This window comes from Neolamprologus brichardi, chromosome 5, assembly GCF_056152115.1.
Source record: "Neolamprologus brichardi isolate AB-2024 chromosome 5, ASM5615211v1, whole genome shotgun sequence".
NCBI lineage: Eukaryota > Metazoa > Chordata > Actinopteri > Cichliformes > Cichlidae > Neolamprologus > Neolamprologus brichardi.
In genome coordinates, this window is record NC_142108.1 from 31237127 (window position 1) to 31262093 (window position 24967).

At 40.3% G+C, this 24967-nt stretch overlaps 2 protein-coding genes across 2 annotated transcripts in view; one reads left to right on the forward strand and one right to left on the reverse strand.

Moving 5' to 3' along the window:
- Positions 1-8944, reverse strand: part of LOC102793411 (mitogen-activated protein kinase kinase kinase 12-like) — a 34182-nt gene extending 25238 nt beyond the window's left edge. The window contains exon 1 of the mRNA XM_087841058.1: positions 8797-8944. The gene's annotated coding sequence lies outside the window, so the exon portion shown is untranslated. The remainder of the gene's footprint in view (positions 1-8796) is intronic.
- A 1944-nt stretch (positions 8945-10888) lies between these two features.
- myg1 (myg1 exonuclease) overlaps positions 10889-24967 on the forward strand; it is a 32071-nt gene continuing 17992 nt past the window's right edge. The window contains exons 1-3 of the mRNA XM_087841059.1: positions 10889-11305; positions 12567-12679; positions 21346-21505. Coding sequence (XP_087697185.1) covers positions 10904-11305; positions 12567-12679; positions 21346-21505 — 675 coding nt within the window. The 5' untranslated portion in view covers positions 10889-10903. The remainder of the gene's footprint in view (positions 11306-12566; positions 12680-21345; positions 21506-24967) is intronic.

Here is a 24967-nt window from a genome sequence, read left to right on the forward strand (position 1 = left end):
ACTGAGGGCAAAATTACCGCCGATGAAGCCAAGTGGGCGGGACCTAAGATCCATTTTTCTGGATAGTGCTGGATACCAATGACTGACATATGACTTGGTAGTAAATACATTAGGGGGTTACCTAGGCAACTGGAGCCTGGAATGTCTGCAAATAACCAGCCTACGCTTCAAAACGATAAGTGGAGAGAATTGCTTCCAGTGTACGCAAGCTTTACAACAACTAAATGCTGCTGTGTCATTAAAAAAGAATCTTCCTAACTATCATCTACAATACTGTGCATACGTCTTGAGCCACCACTAGTTTCTTTATGTTTTTTCTTGAGCAACAGGCCAAATTACACAAGAACTGGATTGAAAATAAGAAGGAAGGAGGTCAGGTGAGACTTCCAGCTGTGAGCGTCTACAGTCATCTGTAAAACACAGTGGAGACACTCATGGTTTGGGCTTCATTTTAGTCAGTGGTGTTGGGGAGATCAAATTATGAACACAGAAACGTAACATTAGATTTTTATCCACAATGCAATATCACCTGCAATGCATCTTATTGACAACAGTTACATTTTACAGCAATGACAATGATTCCAAACACCCTGCCAATGCATATGCAAAGCACACCTGGACAGAAAAACACAATGTAACACTATCGGTCATGGACTGGCCTCCCCAGAGTCCCGACCTCGACGTTATTGAAAGTGTAGAATCATCTTGACAAAGAAGTGAAACAAAAGGCAGAAACATCCCAAGAAGAGTTTTGAATGTCCTCCAGGAAGCTTCATAAGAGAGTTCAGGGCGTGTTAAAGAATAACAGTGCTCATACCAAATATTCACTCTTCAGCTTATTAGAATTGTGCAGACTATGTTTTTGACTTAAATACCGTATTCGCATTTATGTTTGCACGTTTCAATAAATTGCTGCAACTTTTCCTAGCAAAATATAAAAAAATGAGGGGTGGCTCAAGACAATAGCTATACTTACAATACGACATAAAAATATTCAGCAACCATTTAAGGTAGGTTCTTACTGAAGCAGCAGCTCAGGTATCTTTATAATCTTATTACTCTCCGACTCCTCTTTAAATCTTAGCTAGCTCTCGAACTCCAATTCCATCTACGCTAAAAGTTGAACATTTTGACTTGGAAACCCCCAACCCCAAAACAAACAAAAAAAACCTGCACTTGTTGCAACAGAGCATCACTGATGTTAATGTTAGAGTCACGCGGTCACTGGATTCATCCCAGTCTGCTATTCGCTGCCTTTTAGCTCCGTCGTTGGTCTCCACCAACTCTGTGTGAAATCCCTGGCCATTTAGCAGCTTCATGCATGACTATGCTCACTAGTTAGGTGTTACATTGCTGTTTGATGCTGGTCAGATGGCGTACAGTGGGTTTGAAAACAAGGGTCGTGTCCAAATTCATGGGCTGCATCCTCCTGAGGCCGCATTTGTAGACTGATTACGTCACAGCGACACGCCGAAGGCTGTCCAAATTCGTAGACTCCTCCGAATGCAGCCGACAAATGCGTCCTCCTTTTCCCCGAATTTGAAGGATGGGTCGGGTGTGTCCTTCGTGGCCTATCATATCCCAGAATTCATAGCGCGGCCCAGCCAAACTCCAGTTTCCAACAATGGCGGCCGCTACTAAGTTTTAAAATGACTCATATTAATCTTTCTGGGTCACAAAATAAACATATTTTCAGGCGAGAAAGTAGCTGTGTAAACATCAAATATCTGCTCAGTTTATCAAGATATCGCATATTTGCAAAAGTGCTTCGACGTTTTCGGAGACGTCTGCTACCCACCAGCTCGATAGCAAGCCGGGAGTCAAGGGTCACTGGAGCCGCCAAGAACGGCACAACTCCCGGCACATCATTTTCAGATCACCGCGGACTTTCGCTACTCGGGTTAAACGTAATATATAAGTCACTTAGACAACCTAAAAATGTTATTGTTGGGTTTTTTTCAGTGTTTTATTTGTTCGTGAGTAAATCGGTTTGGCTGAGATTAAAGTTATTAGATTAGATAAAATAAAACTTTATTAATCCCCCGGGTGGTCACGTCAAACAGAAAACTGATTAAACAGAAGTGTGAGACGGTCGAGAGTTTACTCCAGTGTCCTGCTATATTTTAGATAGCAAGGAGCAGACGGCCGAGTTTATTAAACTCCACCGAGACAGCGGTGACGCTAATCAGAAGGCTAGACCGTCACATTTCACGGCCGTTTACTTCCGGCCTACCCGACCTTCTGAGGACACGGCCCACGTAGACCGCGAAGGCCGGGTCCTCAGGAGGATGCAGCCAATGAATTTGGACACGACAAAGAACAGCATAGAAGGATCTGTCACAAACACACCCTTTCACATAGATAGCCAAGTTATCCATGGTCATTATTAACAGTCATGTAAATATACAGTACAGATTCTTTAAATTCAGAGACCACTATTGTAAATAGGTTTAGGGGGTGTCTTGCACAACTAAGGAAACATAGTGATTCATTCAGTTGTGTTTTAAAATATGCTAATCCAACATTTAGATCAAGCGATGCTTTGATCTCCGAGGGAGATTAGAGATGTGTCTGATTTCCCTTTGAAACCTCTGCGAAGCGAGAAGGCAGCCAGCCAGCATGCTGCTGAGAGCCTCTGGCAGCGGTCCAGTCAGGAGAGGGTTAATAACAATAAAGGGGAGGTTGGAGAAGCCTTCCTGAAAGTCACATGGTCTGTGCTGGGAAGGGTGGGGTAGGGGGGGTTAAAAGATTGGAGGGAGGGCTGCTGGAGATGAGAGGGGGAGGAATCTGGAGCATGTTGCCGTAGAAACAGAATCCTCAGTTGGCCAGTGTGAAGTCAGAGGCGTAATTCTGGGTGGTGACTGCAGTTAGATGCTGCTGCTGGTGGTGTGAGGTGGGTGGGTGGATGGGAGGGTGACTCACACTGGAGAACGCACTCTGCATTCTAATGGATGGACACACGTGTATGCACGCATACACACACCTTCGTTAGCCATCGTCACCTTCAATTGTCAGTATCTTCTTATCTTAGCATCTCCTGTTTTATCCCGACATCCTTTGCTAATTTATATAATGGATCAGCGTTATCTCGCTATTTCTGAGCATATAATTATTTCATTATGTGCTGGAAAATCCATTAGTATACGTTTTGTTGGCTCTACTTGCATGTGTTGATAAAGGGCATCTATTACGGGGAACTAACTGCTCAGACAGGCAAGTAAACTATAGCCATGTAATTGTTGACGGTATAATTGCACAGCACACGTAGCAATTAAAGCGATAATATGTGTAAACCATGCTCAAGATTATCATTGGATTAACTACACTTCCCAAATACCCTTGGGAGTTTAGCAGCTCACCAGCTGTTAAAGGGGGACTGTTAATAATTATGTTGATGATTTTATGCTGTTTTATTTTTGAGGTGGTTTTTTTCTCCTCTCTTTTTGGCTGCAGGGGAGTTAGTTTGTATCTCATTATATGAAGCTTATGTTAATGAACTTTGTCTCTTAGGATGCTGGACAATGACACATAAGGAGCAATATTAAACAGATACATATTTTCTCAGTGCACAACCTGAATCCTAACATACATATGAATCTGAATTTATACACTAATAAATTAATATTAAAATATTAAATATGAATAATTTAATATTGTGTTTTTAATCTTGAATACAATCAACATTAGGTTGTTTGGATTAACTTTAATCCACAGCTTTAGTCGGTAATGAGATGTGTAGTTTAAAGCATAACGTATACGTTATATAAATGTTTTCACCACACCCCTTTTCTCTTATGTTCACTTTTTAACAACCCAAGCAAAACATCAGATTTTCTACCGATCACATCAGCCACTGCAGTGCTGTAGCACCGCTGGATGTGACGTCCACTTGTCCAATAGCAAATAATGGTCCTTTGATTGAAAGCCGCTTTAGTCTTCCTTTTAAGGAAAGCCAAAGCAGGTTCATTTCCCATCAATGCAGCATGTAAAGCTGGAAGCAGCAGATCACAGGCACTGTGACGTTTTCTGGGTCACCACCCACAACTGTAACTCATGGTTTGAGACAAGCCAATGGGGAACAGTAAAGCTGGGTGGTCAGCAGTATAACGAGGCTGGGTAAGAAAAAAAAAATCTTAATCTTGTTTATTTGAGTTTTTTGTGACCATGACTCATTTCTTTTCTGGGAACAGGTAGAGGCAGCTGTGCCCCATGCACAAGTCAAGAAACTGGATTTTCTCTTTTTGATTTAAAATTTCCTTTCAGAGAGTCGCTGTGATTTTGGCATTGGTAACAATGAAAAAAAAAAACAACACATCTGCTTTAACTGTGTGTCCTCACTAGTTACTGTTTCTTCTCGATTGTGTGTTTTACGTTAGAAACATAATAACTATAATATAACAAAATAACTCATCTTCTGCGTGTTCTTGCCATTCTGAAAGAATAACTTTTGAACCCATTACATTTTGCCAAAAAAGGAGTTCTTGCAAAAGTATTTTTTAATCCATTAATATTAATTTTGCTACAAAGTACAGCACTATGAAAAAGTCTTTCTTTATATTTTTGTATACTTTCTCTTATATTTTGCATTTTGCACCACACTTGTTTGTATTTTTTGAAAGCGATCTTGATCAATAGTTTTTCAGCCTTTCTGACGCTTTTCAAAGTTTTTCTTTGGATGGACATTGGCTGCTTTTTCACTCATTTTCAATCCAGTCCTTGTCCTTGACCATTTTCATGTTTTTGCTTGCTTGTTTGTTAAATCCCATAATACAAATCACTAAAGCATAAAAATGCACGTAAGATGAACCACTGTTTTATCTGCACATAACAGAAAACTTAGCAAAGAACCAATTTTAAATTGTATTATTAGGCACTCGGTTACTAGCAGCCTGTAACAAAGACACAATTTGTTCCCCTTTCTTTAGTCGAATTTATGACACTATAGAAAGATTACACATTTGACAGGCATCCATCCATCTTCTTCCGCTTTATCTGGGGCCGGGTCGCGGGGGCAGCAGCTTAAGCAGAGAAGCCCAGACCTCCCTCTCCCCAGTCACCTCCTATGGCTTATCCGGGGGAACACCAAGGCGTTCCCAGGCCAGCCGAGAGATACAATCTCTCCAGCGTGTCCTGGGTCTGCCCCGGGGCCTCCTCCCGGTGGGACATGCCCAGAACACCTCACCCAGGAGGCATCCTTATCAGATGCCCGAACCACCTCAGCTGGCTCTTTCGATGTGGAGCAGCAGCGGCTCTACTCTGAGTCCCTCCTGGATGGCTGAACTTCTCACCCTATCTCTAAGGGAGAGGCCAGCCACCCTTCGGAGGAAGCTCATTTCTGCCGCTTGTATCTGCGATCTCGTTCTTTCGGTCACTACCCACAGCTCGTGGCCATAGGTGAGGGTAGGGACGTAGATCTACTGGTAAATTGAGATCCTCGTTTTTACACCCAGCTCCCTCTTCACCACATCGGACCGGTGCAACTGCGGCCGCAGCACCAATCCGTCTGTCGATCTCCGGCTCCCTTCTCCCATCACTCGCGAACAAGACCCCGAGATACTTGAACTCCTCCACTTGGGGCAGGAACTCATCCCCGACCCAGAGTGGGCACTCCACCCTTTGCCATTTGACAAGCATGAAATCATATTTTTGCAACAACAAGGTGATTCCCAAAGCACTCTTATGTGATGTGACAGAAAACCTGGTGTATCACATCACGAGGTGCAGTGCGTTCTCAAAAAATTTGAGGAAAATTTGAGGAGCCTGAATAGGACAATAAAGAAGTGGCAGACCTGTAAAACTCTTCTTCAGATGGAAAGTTTTTCCATTTTTCAGCATGATAATGCAGCAGTCACCAAATACACGGGTACATGGGTTATGGTAATTACCTACTTGACCAACTCACACATTAGCTGTATTAAGAATCACTAATTTAACTGAAAAAAGGAGTCCCATAAAACTATGATGGAGTTAGGTCAGGAGTGAGCTGTCCGTGGTACTGTTTAGAGGCTACAAAATCCAAAAGCAATAATGCAACAAATACACTCAGTAGACCTGGCAGCATGGACAGAAATAAGACGATGCTTAAATGTTCACAGGCAAAAACAAAACAAAAACACAACAAAATAACTAAATTCATTGCAAATGTTTAGCCTTGTGATCCCAGGGTTTACCCTGCCTTTTGCCCTATGACTATGGATGGACAGACAATTGGACGTTTTATTTTCCCATTTAAACTGAAACAGCTGAATGTCTCCTTGGCATAGGATAGTAAATGCCAAAAAGTTATTTCTATACATTTTTCTGATCCCAGAAATACACTCATTTAACCTTGTGATCACTGTGCTTTTCCCTGAAATGAGAACATAAAGGATCGGACTGTTTTTTTTCCCACTTTCAAAACAGACTGATAGGCATAACTTCTTACATTAACCACGTTCTTTCATTCATTCACTTTTAGTACCACACATATAGTATATTTAATAAAGCTCCCTTCTGAATTTTGTTATGAACAATAAGAAGGAGTTGATAGCTAACATTTCTGAACACATGAATTACATTAGAAAAAATGATGAGAGGTCCCCTACAGCCAGACATTTTCAGTTAGCTGGAGGGTCAGTGGTTACGGGGAATGGTGGTTGGGCTGTTGAAAAGAGTTGTTGACAGGGAAGGGAAATCAAAGGGAAGCCCATATAACAGTGTATCCTGGAGGATTAAATGAGGAATTGTTGTCGTCCTGTTTTTTTACGATTATTATATGTAGTGGACAGTGTTGGGAAGGTTACTTTTAAAATGTATTCCATTACAGAATACAGAATACATGCCCCAAAATGTATTCTGTAACGTATTCCGTTACGTTACTCAATGAGAGTAACGTATTCTGAATACTTTGGATTACTTAATATATTATCATGCTGTTTACAACTACATGAATGTACTATTGCTGTGATTTATTACTGCTACTGAAGGTCCGCGGCTCCGAACCGTAGTAAAGGGACCTCTGGCTAATATGGTGGGTTCTGTGTCGGCTCGTAGCCGAAAACTAGCTTTACTTTGTTGTCTGGGTCAACTTTGCTAGCAGAGACAGAGAGAGGCGTTGAAAGGCTGCTCCAACAGAACTTATTGTTTTTGGAGGAAAACATGAACACGGTGTACAGTCGAGTCTTAATAGCTTACTTACAACTGGGCTCGTCAGGCTCTCTTCTTGGCTGCAGTGGTTATTATTATATTTACATGCTTCCAGCTCCCGTTTTTGCTCGATGACAGCTCGTACTTTTCCTTTTTCTCCCTCCCTCGCTCACAGACACATAACGGGTATGGCAGTCCATTCTCCCTGCAGCACGGACTACACTGCCCATGATGCTACATTCTTTAGAGCTATACCTGTAGCATTCTGCCTATTAGCTTAGCACAACAACAACAAAAAGGCCTCTCTCACCCAGGAAACACGCAGAGAGAGAGTCACCCTGTAACCATGGCAACCGTAACGCTGCCGCCTGGAACAACAGAACGTAGCTGTCAAACAAAACCCAAACAGTCCTGACCCGCGACAATATGAAACAGGGAAGTACCGCCGTGTAATCCATTTATTTCAACAAAGTAACTGTATTCTAAACGGTAACTGTAACGGAATACAGTTACTCATATTTTGTATTTTAAATACGTAACGGCGGTACATGTATTCCGATACTCCCCAACACTGGTAGTGGATGGGTTCCAAGAACCTCTCGTAAACTGACGTACATTGTTCCATATAATGTTTTTTAAGGTATTCATGGACTAGATGTATATTTGATCTTTCTATTGAATCCGACAGACTGTATCATCTAGGATATTTTGTTCCTGTTATGGGAAAGGTGTTTTTAAATTCATTTCTTCTTTTGTGAGGTTTGGCTTTATATCCAGCTATATATGTGATGTTATGTACGTATAAAAATACGTATACAAATAAATATAAATCCACTACTGAGCAGGTTCCTGTGTGTCCCAGTGCTTTATTGCTGGTGATGTCCACATATGCAGAGGAAAGCCATTGACAGAAGCGTGTCCATTTTTTCTTATTGGCATTTTATACTAAGCAGTTTAACAGCATATAAAATAGTATTATATATGCAATTGTGAGGGCTTGAGTTCTATTAACAGTATGGCAGTTTAATGATTTGGAGGTGAGGACGACGTTTGTTTTTCTTTGTTTTCTGTTTGTCTCATATCCTTTAAATCTCTCCGAGTAGAGCTCAGTTTCTCCGGGACACTTAAAAAATCCCTCGTAGTCTTCCATAAAATACAAGTTGTGTATTTTGACGAATAACATCGGGGCTTCAGAGGAAATACATAGAATGATGGAGTGTGGGCGTCGACTTCTTAAGTCCCTTTACAGGAGAAACCCTACACCGGCCTCTCTGTGGACTCCCCCACTCCAAGTCAATGTTTATCGATTTCATTAGGCTGAAATAAAGACTTGCCAATGTGCCCGCTGAACTGGTGATACAGACGACGAAGCAACTTGGTTAAATGACCGAGACACAGCGCCACCTGGTGGTTCTACGTCAGACTAACATCGCAGCAAATATTCTCTGACTGTATTTACCGTTTTAAATGTGTCAGGCTTCATGACTCTTTGTCCCGATATTAAGGGAACATCTGCATTGCTAAGCAGCTGCAGTATGAATTGATGCCAGTGAGACATTTGCGTGCGATCGTTAAAACTGGACAGGAAGAATATATTACCGACATCGGAAGAATGAATGAGGCTCTGCAGGAAGCAGGCTGTGCATTCATAACGCTAATACAAAAGCCTACCTTTTGCAGGCTTGCTGTTTGGTTTCCGCTGGTAGATCGGTTTGCAAAGCAGGAAAGTGCAGCAGTTTTTCACACGGGAAAGCCCTGAAACCGTGCTACCTCCGTTCAGCCCTGCTGCTACTACTGGGGTCCCATCTGGCTAATTACCTTGTCAATAAACCTTGAAGGTAATACCGCGAGAACGAGAGTTGGGGGTGAGCGCTGATCCTGACCCTCACTAATTATCCCATCCCAATTCCAGCACGGCAGGAAACAGTCCAAGGCAATAACTCAAGGTTTCAATATTATTCATGCACGTGTCCATTCATATTAAAAACCTGTCACTGTATTGCAGATTTCATTTAAAAAGGAGCAACATTACAGTTTTTGCCCATCAAGGTGTAAAACGGTGCAGAACAAAGCTGACCAGGAAAATGTTTATTTGCATTTATATTCATATGTATTTATTCATATGCACATTTCTAATGCACTAACTTTTTAACTGTGCTGAGACTCTTTTGTTGTCACGTGCATCTTTTTTGTTGACATTATCCTTGAGATGGAAAGTTGACAGTGATTGGATGTAATTTAGAAAGACACACACCCAGGAGCTGACACTGCCTGTCAGGACAAACACGAAGCCATCAATCTCCAAAGATGACTTTATCTACTCTAACGAAAGCGTGGCGAAGTGTGGTGAAGCAGAGACTGGGGCAAAGGGTAGAAAACCTTTTCTTGTGTCATCCCAGCGGGAACAGTGGCCTAAATAACTGTGAAAGGGAAAAAAAAACAAAAAGGTTTGTAACCACCAAGACCTCAGATTGCATTAAAAATGCACAAAGCTGTGAATAGGTGAAAATAAGACAAAATGGACTTTCACCTCATCCAAGAGGTTTTTTTTTAGTTTAAAAATAACTGATGGAGAGTCCCGAGTATTTAATACGTAGTGGATGCGTCAACCTGGAAGAGATCCTATGGGATAAACCAGCTAGGTGTTAAATACCTGGAGTCTCAATCAGTTGTAGAACTGAAGATTCCTCTTGAATGAGAGATACAACGTCTTCACGCACAAAAAGTGCACAGCCTGTCGCAGTGTCTGTGTTGCTTTTTATTTAAACCTGTTTTCCTCCTGCCTACATCTCCATCTTCAGGATCCACTGAACAGTGTGCACTAGCCCTCTTCTGTACATGTCCAAACAATCTCAGCCTTGCCTCTGTAACTTTGTGTCCAAGCTGCTCAACTGGAGCCCCATCACATTTCTGTATTTTACCTTCCTGCTTCTGTTTCTTAGATTTAAAGTGTGCACGTTATTATTTTCTAATGCCATTTCCCGACTCTTTTGCACAATCTGTCTCATTTCTTTTACATTTTTCTTTAACTCTATTTATTTATTTAAATTTTCATCACTGCTGTATATATCATATAGTGCTATACATAAAAATAGATATGAGACTATTTTTATTTATTTATTGCACTACCTCACACTATAGGCCTGAAAGTCTTCATCTCTGCCTCCTGTCATTTTGTCACTGCCACCTTCTCTATCCATACATCACAGCACGTGTCATTACAATCTTGTAAACGTTTCCTTTGAATCTTGCTACCATCCTTCTCTCACAAATCACCCCTGACTCTAACCTACACCCTCTCCACCCTGGCTGCACTCTCTGCTTCACCTCTCTTGTGCACTGTCCCCTGCTTTTGATAGTTGACCCCAGGCATTTAAACTATTCCACCTTCACTTCACCTCCTTGTATCTTTTCTTGCCTCTCTCATTGACAAATATCTATTTTGTATGAGAATACGAAACAGCGAATCCTTGTAAATTTAACATTATTATTTTTTATTATTATGTAATTGTAGAATATACTTTTTAAATAAAATAAATCATGTACAGTAGTACATAATTAACTATTTGTGCACAATACAGTGTCCAAGTCCTGCTTTTTTAACTCTGCAGCGTCCTCTGCTGTACACAAGTTGAGCTAGCATAAAAGCATTCTCCTGCAAACGAGCTTCTGAGATAATGTAATCGCAACAATTACCCGTGTTGTTGTCACCAGTGTTGTTTATCACTGTCTGCGTGAGTTATTTAAGCCCATAAAGGCAAACAACACAACGATAACAATGGTGACAACAACAAAAATGTTACCCGGCATTTTTAGTGCGCTAAACAGGAGCAGCACATCCGGTCCGGCTGTCAAACCTGTCCGCCACTGGCGCGTCTCGTGGATTACTCTTTGGATGTGGGTCGTGCGTGTTTTTTCTTTGGCGCTTAAATTAACAAAAAACAGATATTTTCTGGTAACCAGTGAAGCGGCAGGTGTGTCACGAAGGGTATTTTCGCGGGTTAGCTGCTTTAGTTCGCCCGTGCACTTTGCTAACGGAGAAACGCGCTACATGTCAAGTGAGCCGAAGAGACTCTGCACCGAAAACATGACCGTTACAAAGATCGGAACCCACAACGGGACCTTCCACTGCGACGAGGTTCTGGCTTGTTTCTTCCTCCAGCAGTTACCCGAGTACTCGGTGGGTGCAGCACGCTGCCGATTGATAGAAACATGTTTGGGGTTATTGCTAACTCCACGCTGTGCTTTTAATTTTTTTTTAATGTAATCACTGTGCTCATCGTTACTGGCTTGGTAGAATTTAAATCCTCCCAGGAAGTCCTCACAGTAAGAATAAAGCCACATCTGCATTTTAGGAAAAAACACTTAATCTTGTCTTCTGTTGATGGATCCAGTGTAATGCGAAAAATCACCAAAAGGGGGCGCTGTGTGTAAACGGATAGCAAAAACTATTACAGCATGAGCCGTAATACGGTGAATATGTCACACATTTCAGTGTTATGGTCTGAATAAACTAAAAATATTTTTTTTGTGTGTGTAGCCAGGTTTGCAGAGCATTTGAGGGAGTTTTTAATTAAGTTAATCTCAACCTAATAGCACATTTTGTCTCTAAATACTTAATATGGGTGATAAAATAATATTGATCAGAGATTTGCTGCACTGCCCTAATAAAACCTGTGATCAAACCCAGGTTATAACCTGTTGTAGCTGTACCGTTGTTTTGTGGCACTCTGTTGTTTATATTTGTAATTTTTATAATTTATATTAGTAACAAAAATACCATATTTGATTACCTCTACATGTCTGTGATTTATGCGTACTTTAGCAGAAACATTTTGATTACATATTTGAATTGACGTATACTTTATACAGTCAAAGCTTAAAGGTTGGACCTCCAAACACAGGGCTGGGCTTCTATGGTCTAATTTTTCACGTGTTTTTTTTTCTCTTTTCCCTCCGGTGAGATTGTTGTAATGGTCTTTTAACAGGTTTCAATCAGAAAGCATTAAATCAACTTCAGATGGTGAAAAATTCAGCAGCCAGACTTCTTAGAAGAACCAAGAACACTGAACATATTACGTCAGTCTTAATGACTCTACATTGGCGGGCCATTACTTCTAGAACTGATTTTCAAATTATAGTCATTACTTTAAAAGCCCTTCATGACTTGGGCCCAGAATATATACTAAAACTGCTGTTCCCGTACCAAACACCGAGCAGCCTCAGATGCTCAGGCAGAAACGTGTTAACTGTTCCCACATCGATTAAGACTAATCGAGGGTTTGCTGTTTTAATTTCATGCTAGTTTGTTCTTTTATCCTGTGTTTCTGGAAAGCACTTTGAGTGTTGCTGTTGATAAGTGTTATACAAGTAAACAAATAATAAAATAATAATTATTATTAATTTAGTTTGACATATATTTCTTTTTGTTTGCTGCACAGGATGGAGAAATCATTCGCACCAGGGACCCTGCACAGCTGGCGGAGTGCGACATTGTTGTGGACGTTGGAGGAGAGTTTGACCCAAAGAGGCACCGCTATGACCACCATCAGAGGTGCAGTTCTGGCAGTAAGCTGCTGAAAAGAGAGAAATTTATAGCTGTAGATTTCTAAAATATTATGTGCTCTGAACTAAGACTGGGGGAGAGATTAATCTTCACTGTTGGATCATATCACAGATTAATTTTATGCCAGCTGAAAAATTGCACTTCAAGTTTAAGATTAAAATCTTTCTTTGTTCCAAGTGCTGTAAAAAACATGGTGTTGCATTTTGAGCTATTCGTGTTTTCTGTCTGTATTGGTAGTTTTAGGGATCAATAAAAGAAAGTTTTAAAAGATAAAGAAGATACAGGAGAAACACCACTCAGCCATGTTATGAGTGTTGCTGTTACATAGTTTGTCCAACAGAGGGAACTCTCTATTTCCCTGTCAGCCACTTTGTTTAGATAGAAACAGCTGACATATCAGATTATTGTGTGGATGCCCTTTTGAGTTCCTGTTTCTCTTTATTCTTTATTCCACTATATTCTAGTTGCTTCCGTACACTTTTTGGCACTTAACTACTCCCACAGTTTTTATCCAATTTTCGCCATTCAAACTTTAAAAAAATTCTGCTCTTTCTGCTAATGCCGGCTATGACTTTTGGTTCTCATAACTTCTATACTTTTTGAGATATTGAATTTTTTTTGCAATATTTTTTGCCCATTTCTGCCATCTCATCACTGATTTTCCTTGCCGGGTTCACCTGTGTTTTAGCTCAGTGAGATGTGCATCCGTTCTCAGACTGGGAGGCCCGGGTTCAAATCCTGCTTATGGCAACATTTCTTTCAGTTAACAGTTAAACTTTTTTAACTCTTTTCAGCCCAAATTCTGGTTATTCACCTCTTCTGCAAAATTTTCAGCCTTTTCACCTGTTTTCAGCACAAATCTCAGCTGTTTTCAGAAAAAACTCTTTTGAGCAGAAATTCTGCTGATTCATCTCTTTTCAGCGCAACTTTCTACTTCTTTACCTCTTTTCAGCAGAAATTCTTCTGATTCACCTTTTTTCTGCAAAGTTTTCAGCCTTTTCACCTCTTTTCAGCACAATTCTCAGCAGCTTCTGCTCATTTCAGCAGAATTGTCAGTCTCTCCACCTCTTCTTTGGGCGGATGAGTTTGGCTCAGTGAGATGAGTAGCTGCCATGAGACCAGAAGGGCCAGGTTCAAAACCTGCTCAGGGCAACGTTTTTTTCAACTTTCAACTTTTTCAGCTTTTTTCAGCAGACATCTTCAGCGTTAAGGCATCCACACAGCATTTTCGCAGGAAATGCAAATTTTTCTAGTTGGATTTTGAAATGACCAAATATTGGTATCAGACTTAACAATCCTATATTGGTCAGACTCTAATATACGCATGTACCAATGGAAGGAAGCGTAATCTTTAAAGCAGCTCACGCACCAATCTCCAGTCACTTCCAAGCGCTGAGGCGCACCGTCTTCGGCAAGCCAAAATAATTTATCGGAATTATTACGCCTGGATTTTTCCCACTTGAACATCGTCATCGTACAGCCTTTGGGATTTCCTTTCATTATCTGAGCTCTAATGATGAGAAACTACATTTCTGGGTGGCTTCTGCTCTGACATCTTTGAAGCACCCTGATTGCATGAATCATAAGGTAACAGGCTCCGTGTTTTGTGTAGAATTTCTTCCTGATGATTGCATTCAGTCGACGTCTCATCACGTCGAGTAATCAGCCTATTCCAGGTGTCTTGTCAGCTTAATGTCCTGATGATAATCAGCCATAGCTTTTATGACCACGGCGATAAAGATACGCCAGGGCTCTCTTCCTCGCAGGCGGTTAGTGATAATTAGCGCTCCTTGAATTGAACGCCCCCCTGCTGTCGGTTCACGAGGCGCAGAGGCTGCAGCAGTGCCGTCGGGGCCACAGGAGGCTGTGGCTGTCACTCACATGCCCGGATGGGGGGCAAGATGGTTGTGATGGCACAGATGAATGGAAGTGGGCTGGGTGCGACAGGAAGTTAGAGAAGGAGCTGGCGAGAACAACTGTAGTCCTCGTTTCAATTTCACTTCTTTAAAAACAGTGACAGCGTACAGATTGAGCTGACAGCAGCACCAATGAATCACAGACACATTCTGTCAAATAAAATAGCATGCAGTTACAAGAGCGCAAGTCATTAAAGGACCTGTGGTTATATATATAAATATATTTACAAATATCAAATGACTACTAATTAGAAAATGTTTAAAAATACATTTTAAAAATTTGAAGGCTAAAAAATATATACCCAGTTAAATTATTAAGATTAGTTGCTTATGCTCGGCTCACTCACTGCTTTGACTTAACAAAGAATTATAGGTGAGTAAACATATTTTTCAGCGGTGACAAACATGCTCTGCATTTTGCAGACCATGGAAACCTTTTTTGCAGATTTGACTGCTACTCTCACTGAATTCGGACCTTTAACAATGTAGGAAAAATGATTTTTGGATACTGCAGCTTTCCTTCTCTCATGTATTTATTGCATATCTTCAGTGCATTATAACAGCGGTCCCCAGCCTTTTTTGCACCACGGACCGATTTAATGTCAGACAATATTTTCACGGACTGGACTTTAATGTGTCGCGGCCAGAGATGGGCAGTAACGCGTTACTTGTAATGCGTTACTGTAATCTGATTACTTTTTCCAGGTAACGAGTAAAGTAAGGGATTACTATTGCAAAAACGGTAATTAGATTACCGTTACTTTCCCGTAGGAACGCTGCGTTACTGCGTTACTAAAACCGTGATTTTTTTGCGAGAATGTCTCATGACAGTGACGTAAGCGAGTGCGACGTTTGTGACAACAGCTGTGTGCAGATCAACAATGGATCATATATCAAGTGCAGAGAGAGTATGAGCGTGCAGCGTTTAAAGCGTGGAAGTACTGACCTTACTTTGAGTTTGATTCCATAAAAAGTGACAAAAACATTAGTGTCCGTTGTGCGTGGGAAGAAAACTTCTTTTTACAGCGAAAAAAACCCTAAACTTCCAAGCAAGCACCGGGAGTGCACTACCACGTAATGGGAAATTCACAGAGAAACTCGCGGATTCTTCCACTGACCGCTGCACACCTGCACCAGGATAAACCTCCGCCTACCCCACTCCTGCTTTACAGGTGAAAATAGAGCAAAAGGACCGCTAGTCTTTGACTTTATTTATTTTCTGCTGTGTTTTACTTGCATCTATTTGAAAGACTGAGTGTAAACACAAATATATATATATATATATATATATATATATATATATTAATATTATGTGCTGGAATGTGCAGAAAATAAGTTTAAATGTTAAACAAATTTCTTCCAGTCAGAGAATGTTGCATATAATTTACATATAATTTTTGCTTGATGCATAAAGTTAAAAGGTTACAACTAATAAAACAAGTTTTAAAAAGAGACTTTTCCATTTGATTACATTTTGTATGATGGAGTATGCAGAAAAAGTAGAATTGGACTGAAAGATCTATCGCTTTATCACCTATTCAGGTTGTAAATCGTGTTTTTAAAAAGTAACTAAGTAATTAATTACTTTTGAAAATAAGTAATCAGTAAAGTAACGGGATTACTTTTTGGGGGAAGTAATCGGTAATTAGTTACTGATTACTTTTTTCAAGTAACTTGACCAACACTGGTCGCGGCTAAATACAACAAAATAAAACGATACGACCGAGACAAAATTTGGTAGTTTGTAAATATAGTGATAAACGCAAATTCACAATGTAATTGTGTAACTTTATTAGCAGCATCCTCCTGAAATGCGCCAACAACATTGAAAGTAACATCCTCCTCTCTGCCCTTAACGCTCTCTGGTTGCTGTCGTAACGCAGAAATATTTCTTTCAATTACAACACGGGAAAAGGCCCGGGGAAACCCTGAAAACCCCGGGGGGTTGGGGACCACTGCATTATAACGTGACCAAATGTTGATCAGTTATTTAATATTTGAGATTGATCTACTGTGATAATGTCTGCATTTGGGTCTAAATATGAATATCAGTAATGGTGGTGGCACGGTGGTTAGCACTGTCACCTCACAGCAAGAAGGTCTTAGTTTCAAATCCACCAGCAAGCTGAGCCTTTCTAGAATAATAGAAAAGCCCTTTATTGTAATTCTACAATAGATTGGCAGCCTGTTCAGGCTGTGCTCTGTACATACTAATGTATAAAAACATTGCCGTTGCTCTATGTGAGTTGGAATAAGCTGCAGTCCAACAGTGACCCTGAACTCAATAAATGGAAGAAAATGAATGAATTTATGGACAATAATGGTGCAAATGTATGGAGTCATTGGTGCTTGCCTCTCAAAAGTACAATATTTTTTAAATTAAATCACAGTTACTGCAATACAGTGAGTTCACTTAAGAACTCTTGCTGAACTCATTCGATGGGAAAAGTGTAATCAGCAATGCCCCATAGATCATTTAGTATCTGAAGCTCTCTGAGAGTCTGTTCTATTATTTGTTTACAGTTGGCTATAAATGAAAATGCATTTCCTTGTTTACTATCTGCCTTTCAAAAAAGCCCACGAACGGGCAAAATTTGCTCTTAGACATTATCTCTCTTCCCAGCCCTCATTTTCCATCATTTATTATACCGCACAGGAAACTGGGAAATTACCAAGTAATAGTATTCTTTTTAAACAGTGTTTGAGCTGAGTCACTACATTTCTTGCTGTATTTTCATGTGTTTGTGAATTCTAGTTATGCACAGAAACAATCTGAAAAATAAGTACATCTTGGTGTTTAATGACATGGATAACTTAAACAAAGGGAGCATCCAGCAGGTTTGAAACGAAGTGGACAAATCAAACCACACCAACACCAAACAGCTCTGCAAGTCTTTCTGTCAGCTGTATTTCCACAATTCAAGAGCGTCACTGCTCCTGCTGTAGCATTGGTCAGAATTCATCCTTGTACAAGCTGTAAAGTCGAGGTAATATCCGGCATTTTATGGACATTTTTCCATGTTCACAAGAATCGCTGCTCCATTAATTCTCATTATTTTGTACAATACAGCCAGTGTTGGGAAGGTTACTTTTAAAATGTATTCCATTACAGAATACAGAATACATGCCCCCAAAATGTATTCTGTAACGTATTCCGTTACGTTACTCAATGAGAGTAACGTATTCTGAATACTTTGGATTACTTAATATATTATCATGCTGTTTACAACTACATGAATGTACTATTGCTGTGATTTATTACTGTTACTGAAGGTCCGCGGCTCCGAACCGTAGTAAAGGGACCTCTGGCTAATACGGTGGGTTCTGTGTCGGGCTCGTAGCCGAAAACTAGCTTTACTTTGTTGTCTGGGTCAACTTTGCTTGCGAGAGACAGAGAGAGGCGTTGAAAGGCTGCTCCAACTGAACTTATTGTTTTTGGAGGAAAACACGAACACGGTGTACAGTCGAGTCTTAATAGCTTACTTACAACTGGGCTCGTCAGGCTCTCTTCTTGGCTGCAGTGGTTATTATTATATTTACATGCTTCCAGCTCCCGTTTTTGCTCGATGACAGCTCATACTTTTCCTTTTTCTCCCTCCCTCGCTCACAGACACATAACGGGTATGGCAGTCCATTCTCCCTGCAGCACGGACTACACTGCCTATGATGCTACATTCTTTAGAGCTATACCTGTAGCATTCTGCCTATTAGCTTAGCACAACAACAACAGGTGCTCTCTCACCCAGGAAACACGCAGAGAGAGCGTCACCCTGTAACCATGGCAACCGTAACGCTGCCGCCTGGAACAACAGAACGTAGCTGTCAAACAAAACCCAAACAGTCCTGACCCACCACAATATAAAACAGGGAAGTACCGCCGTGTAATCCATTTATTTCAACAAAGTAACTGTATTCTAAATACCACCTTTTTAAACGGTAACTGTAACGGAATACAGTTACTCATATTTTGTATTTTAAATACGTAACGGCGGTACATGTATTCCGTTACCCCCCAACACTGAATACAGCCAACCAGTGACAAGAAAACTCTCCACTTTCCTTGTGTACTTCACACATTACAGTAACCTGTGAATGTAGATGGATGATAAGCCGGATGAGCCGCTACGCCACTGACGTTCTGGTTCTGTTGTTATTATCAGGAATATATGGAAAATAATCGCATCAGAGTAAAATGAAAACAAATCTCTTTAATGTGTTTTCTTCCTGGAGAGGCTGGTTAAAAAAAGCAGGGTGAGGTGCTGCAAGTGTTGCACAGATAAGGTGTGTGTCACAAAAATGAGCTGAGCAGTTAGTAAAAAAGACAACTCTAACATGAAGAATAAATCAAAGTACTTAGATAACAATTGTCTGATTATTCAACATATTACATATCTGAATATGAAAGATGTTTCTGTTTCTTTTGGGTTAGTGAGAGAAAATATAATGAGGCACTTTTAATCCTGTTTGTCTGAGGAAATTTTTATTCTCATTAGGTTGTGTGTATTAAGTCCTGATTAAGCAATTTTGTTGGAAGCGACAGAATTAGATGCATTAGATGACATTGTGAACTGCAAGTCTTTGTCTTTCGAGTCAAAATCAGAGTTTCTGACACTGACCAAATACAAAAACACATCATTTAGGTGCCCCTTCCACTTTGAGATGATCTGAATGACCGTTTTTGTTCAAAATGTCCACCACCAGTGTTAGTCAAGTTACTTGAAAAAAGTAATCAGTAACTAATTACTGATTACTCCCCCAAAAAAGCAATCCCGTTACTTTACTAATTACTTATTTTCAAAAGTAATTAATTACTTAGTTACTTAGTTACTTTTTAACAACACGATTTACAACCTGAATAGGTGATAAAGTGATAGATCTTTCAGCCCAATTCTACTTTTTCTACATAATCCATCATACAAAATGTAATCAAATGGAAAAATCTCTTTTTAAAACTTGTTTTATTAGTTTTAATCTTTTAACTTTATACATCAAGCAAAAATTTAATTATATGCAACATTCACTGACTGGAAGAAATTAGTTTAATATTTAAACCTATTTTCTGCACATTCCAGCACATAAAATAAAATATTTTTTGTGTTTACACTCAGTCTTTCAAATAGATGCAAGTAAAACACAGCAGAAAATAAATAAAGTCACAGACTAGCGGTCCTGTTGCTCTATTTTCACCTGTAAAGCAGGAGTAGGGTTAGGCGGAGGTTTACTCTGGTGCAGGTGTGCCGCGGCGGTCAGTGGAAGAATCCGCGAGTTTCTCTGTGAATTTCCCATTACGTCATAGCTACTCGGTGCTTGCTCGGAAGTTTAGGGATTTTTTTTCGCTGTAAAAAGAAGTTTTCTTCCCACGCACAACGGACACTAATGTTTTTGTCACTTTTTATGGAATCAAACTCAAAGTAAGGTCAGTACTTCCACGCTTTAAACGCTGCACACTCATACTCTCTCTGCACTCGATATATGATCCATTGTTGATCTGCACACAGCTGTTGTCACGAACGTCGCACTCGCTTACGTCACTGTCATGAGACATTCTCGCAAAAAAATCCCGGTTTTAGTAACGCAGTAACGCAGCGTTCCTACGGGAAAGTAACGGTAATCTAATTACCGTTTTTGCAATAGTAATCCCTTACTTTACTCGTTACTTGAAAAAAGTAATCGGATTACGATTACTGCCCATCTCTGTCCACCACAGGAGGCAAAACCTGGAGACATTTTGAATCTTTATCAAAACATCTCCAAGTTTCTACAGTAATTTAAGTCACTAAAGAAAAAGAGAAATTCACTAATAAGGTCTGAGTTAAGTTAATCTAAAAGTATTTTGAGTTAATGTGTAATCAGTGTTTTGTAGACAACATTCACATTTGGGGTTAAACATGGTTGTAATGAGGCATCGAGGCTGCTTTGGAGTCGGTTTGTAGTCCAGCTCCTGGAGGTATCAGTGACAGATTCATCTGCATAATTCTGAATAAGTAAATTTCCTCTAATGACACAGAGAGACACCAGCAACATTAAGTGGTGCAGCTGGTGCAGTATGTGAAGCCCATTATATGTTAATTATGTTTAAATAAAACTTAATTTATGCCTAAATATCACCAGCGCTCAGCTGAACTGTCCCATTTTAATGCAGCGAGATGTCGCTTGATCTCGACTTCACACAAACAGTTTGATGACTTTTTCTTCATAAGTGCTTTTTCTTTTAGCCGTTCTTCATTTTCCTCTCTCTCGTTCACTTCCATCTTATGATCATCAGCATAGAAATGCCTCTGCACGGCCAATTAGCCCTTTAATGGCTGTGATTACCCCCTACTTCCCTGTGTGTCACTCATTCATTTGCTGGTCGGTTTTCCGCTGTGCTGCTGCCCGAGCATCCTAATTAAGCCTGAATTAAATGACCAGCAGTGACTCTGTGCTGGAGCCCACCCATCTCAGCACGTGTCTGAGAGACCTCCAGTGGTTATGTGAGCTCACACTTACAAACCAGTTATTATTGATAATTTCAAGCACATGGCTAGATGTAGCATTTTGCTGAAGAGGAGAAAAAAATATAAATTATTTGTTATGAGCAGAAAAAAAGTCTAGCGATTGGCCTTTAGAGTGAAATATGAATATCACAAGTTTTTTTTTTTTTTAAATAAATAATCCATTCTTCTCTTGCTACACAGTATATATGGTAAAGTGTTAAAAGGCAAAGACTAATAAACACATTTCCTTCCTGTTGTTCAGGACTTTTTCAGACACCTTCAACAGCCTCTGTCCAGAGAAGCCATGGCTGACCAAGCTCAGCTCCGCCGGCCTGGTCTACCTGCACTTTGGCCGTCGAGTGCTGTCGCAGCTCGCGCAGCTGAAGGAGGACGACAGGCAGCTGGAAGTGCTCTATGACAAGGTGAGAGGAAAAAGATGACAGATTAATAGCAGGCAGTGGATTTCTACTGATTGTATGTTTATTCACAAAATAAACACTCCATTGAAAAGGTGTTTTCCACTGGTCCACTTGCGCCAAAAAAAAACATTTTCTCAGCTGTTGAGTGGAACCTAAACATTGTTAATTGCACAATAAAGCTGGAAGAGGGAGATTACAAAAATCTATTAAGTGGGCAAGCTTGTCAATTACAAAATTATAATAGAAAATAAGGGACGCAGCATCCTAATTTGGCGTGTATTTTGCTTTTCAGAAGAATTGTGCAGATTGCATCCTGAAATCCTTCCAAACTGTCCTGTTCTACGTAAACAATAGGGTTGGATGCGATCTTCATCTTCTGTCGGTTATTTTGAAAACTAAAGACCAGAGATGGGCAGTAACGCGTTACTTGTAATGCGTTACTGTAATCCGATTACTTTGTTCATGTAACGAGTAAAGTAAGGGATTACTATTGCAAAAACGGTAATTAGATTACCGTTACTTTCCCGTAGGAACGCTGTGTTACTGCGTTACTAAAACCGTGATTTTTTTTGCGAGAATGTCTCATGACAGTGACGTAAGCAAGTGCGACGTTCGTGACAACAGCTGTGTGCAGATCAAAAATGGATCATATATCGAGTGCAGGAGAGAGTATGAGCGTGCAGCGTTTAAAGCGTGGAAGTACTGACCTTACTTTGAGTTTGATTCCATAAAAAGTGACAAAAACATTAGTGTCCGCTGTGCGTGGGAAGAAAACTTCTTTTTACAGCGAAAAAAACCCCTAAACTTCCGAGCAAGCACCGAGTAGCTACGACGTGATGGGAAACTCACAGAGAAACTTGCGGATCCTTCCACTGACCGCAGCACACCTGCACCAGGGTAAACCTCCGCGTGCCCCACTCCTGCTTTACAGGTGAAAATAGAGCAACAGGACCGCTAGTCTTTGACTTTATTTATTTTCTGCTGTGTTTTACTTGCATCTATTTGAAAGACTGAGTGTAAACACAAAAAATATTTTATTTTATGTGCTGGAATGTGCAGAAAATAGGTTTAAATATTAAACTAATTTCTTCCAGTCAGAGAATGTTGCAGATAATTTAATGTTTGCTTGATGCATAAAGTTAAAAGATTAAAACTAATAAAACAAGTTTTAAAAAGAGACTTTTCCATTTGATTACATTTTGTATGATGGATTATGCAGAAAAAGTAGAATTGGGCTGAAAGATCTATCACTTTATCACCTATTCAGGTTGTAAATCGTGTTTTTAAAAAGTAACTAAGTAACTAAGTAATTAATTACTTTTGAAAATAAGTAATCAGTAAAGTAACGGGATTACTTTTTGGGGGAAGTAATCAGTAATTAGTTACTGATTACTTTTTTCAAGTAACTTGACCAACACTGCTAAAGACAGAATCGTGTGAAACGATCTGTAGTGTTGGGACACTGAGACACAATTCACCATTTATGATAATATCTTTAGCAGTAAGGTCAGAGTGGAAACAGGATGGATATGCTTGTGAATGAACCCTTTAGCCTCGAATCAAAGAGATCATCTGCTCTAAGCTAAGTCATAAGAGAATTGTGATTTAGAAAATGTTATCAAAATGTTACCGAATGTTATCATTTGACTATTTGGCCAGATCATCCATTTCTACACTTACATATGCCAGTGTTTTGAGTTTATTTTTGGATTTTCTGCAATCCACACAAGCTCAGATATATGCATAAACTGACTGAAATATTTTAATAGGGGGGTGCTGATGGTTCTACAGTGTCAAGTTAAAAGACAGTGCCAAAGGCTTTTAAATTAGTGATTGGCTACAACTGGTAGTTTCTCTATGTCAGCATAACAATGATTTGTTTGACAGCACTCATTGGTTTCACTAATACTCGGAATAAGGGGAAAGTTCAAGGAACTCACTGAGGCTCTAAGAAGTAGAATAATAGATTTGGGAAAGCCTCTTTGGAACCATTTCTAACAAGATCGTCAGTTCAACTGCATCCAAGTTATTTGGATATGTCACCACTTTGCCGAGGTCTGGAAAAAGATCCAATCCATCAGCCTTAAATAAATGGAAATTGGTTAGGATGTTCAGAAGTAACCCAGGAACCACCAAAGCTCAAGTCTGGCATGATCTGGAAACTACTGGAACACCAGTGTCACTGTGAAGTGCATTTTACAAGATGGAAGGAAAGAAACCCTGCTCCAACACAGACCTTCAAACTCGACTGAAATTTGTGGCTTCCTACATGGACGAGCCAGATGCCTTCTCAAGTTTTATGGTCAGACAAGACAAAGATTGAGCTATCAGGCAACGATGACAAAAGGAATGCATGGAGGTGTAAAGGTTAGGCTTGAAAAACCTGAGAACACTGAGCCATCTATCAAGCATGGTGGCGGTAGCATCATGCTCTGGGTTGTTTGTTGCCAGAGGTTTTGGTACATTACACAACGTGGATAGAAACATCAATAAGGAATAACTTGAAATTCTTCAGCATCACCTCAACTCAACAGCCAAAAAGTTAAAACTTGGATACAGTTGAGTACTGTGGTTTTGGAAAGGCTAAAGCAGGCTAACCTGAACTCGAGCCTCTTGACAGTTGGCAGACTACGCTGGGTTCGTGCCAGGAAACCAGACAGTTTATATAAAATCTACTGATTCTGCCACGACGCGTGGTCAAATATCCAGCCAGAAATTTACCAGAAGCTTGTTCATGGCTGCCAAAAGTGCAAAAAAGTGCAACTTGTTAAGGGACATTTAACTAGGGATGGGTATCGTTTAGGTTTTATCCGATACCAGTACCAAACCGGTACTTTTGAAACGGTGCCGGTGCTCGAACCGGTGCTCGAACTGGTGCTTAAAGAATGGAGAACACAAACTTTGTCCAAAAACCTCTCATGTTTAACTGTTTTCCACTTTTTCTTTGGTTATTTTAGCCTTTTTGGCCAGGGTGAAGGGAGTATCTGCCATCAAACAAGAAGACCTTCACCTTACTTGCATTCATTTAATAATGTGGTTAGCTTACACACAAACAACATTAATCTACTCACGCAGAGAAGAACGGCTGCTGCTGCATCATCATCCGTCATCATTTCTGCTACACTGGCAGGGCTAGGGGCCAGGACTCTCCTCTTCGGGTTTTTGGGGGATGTTGCTAACTCCGGGTCTGATAACAGGCACCACACCCGCAGTAGATGTGCTCGGTGTGAGGTCTCGCAGCAAGCTATCAAATACGGCACATTTCTCGGCTTTTAACAAAACGCTATGCGTCGCCAGGTGTTTCATCAGATTCGAGGTGTTACCTCCTTTGACAGTATCACAGTATCAGCTTAAAGCACTTGCTGCAGGCTGCTGAGTTTGCATATTTTGCTGTGAAGTACAGCCAGAATTTGACCGCTTCGCCTTGGTCATTTTTAATCTGTAGCTCTGCTCTAAAAGAACGTA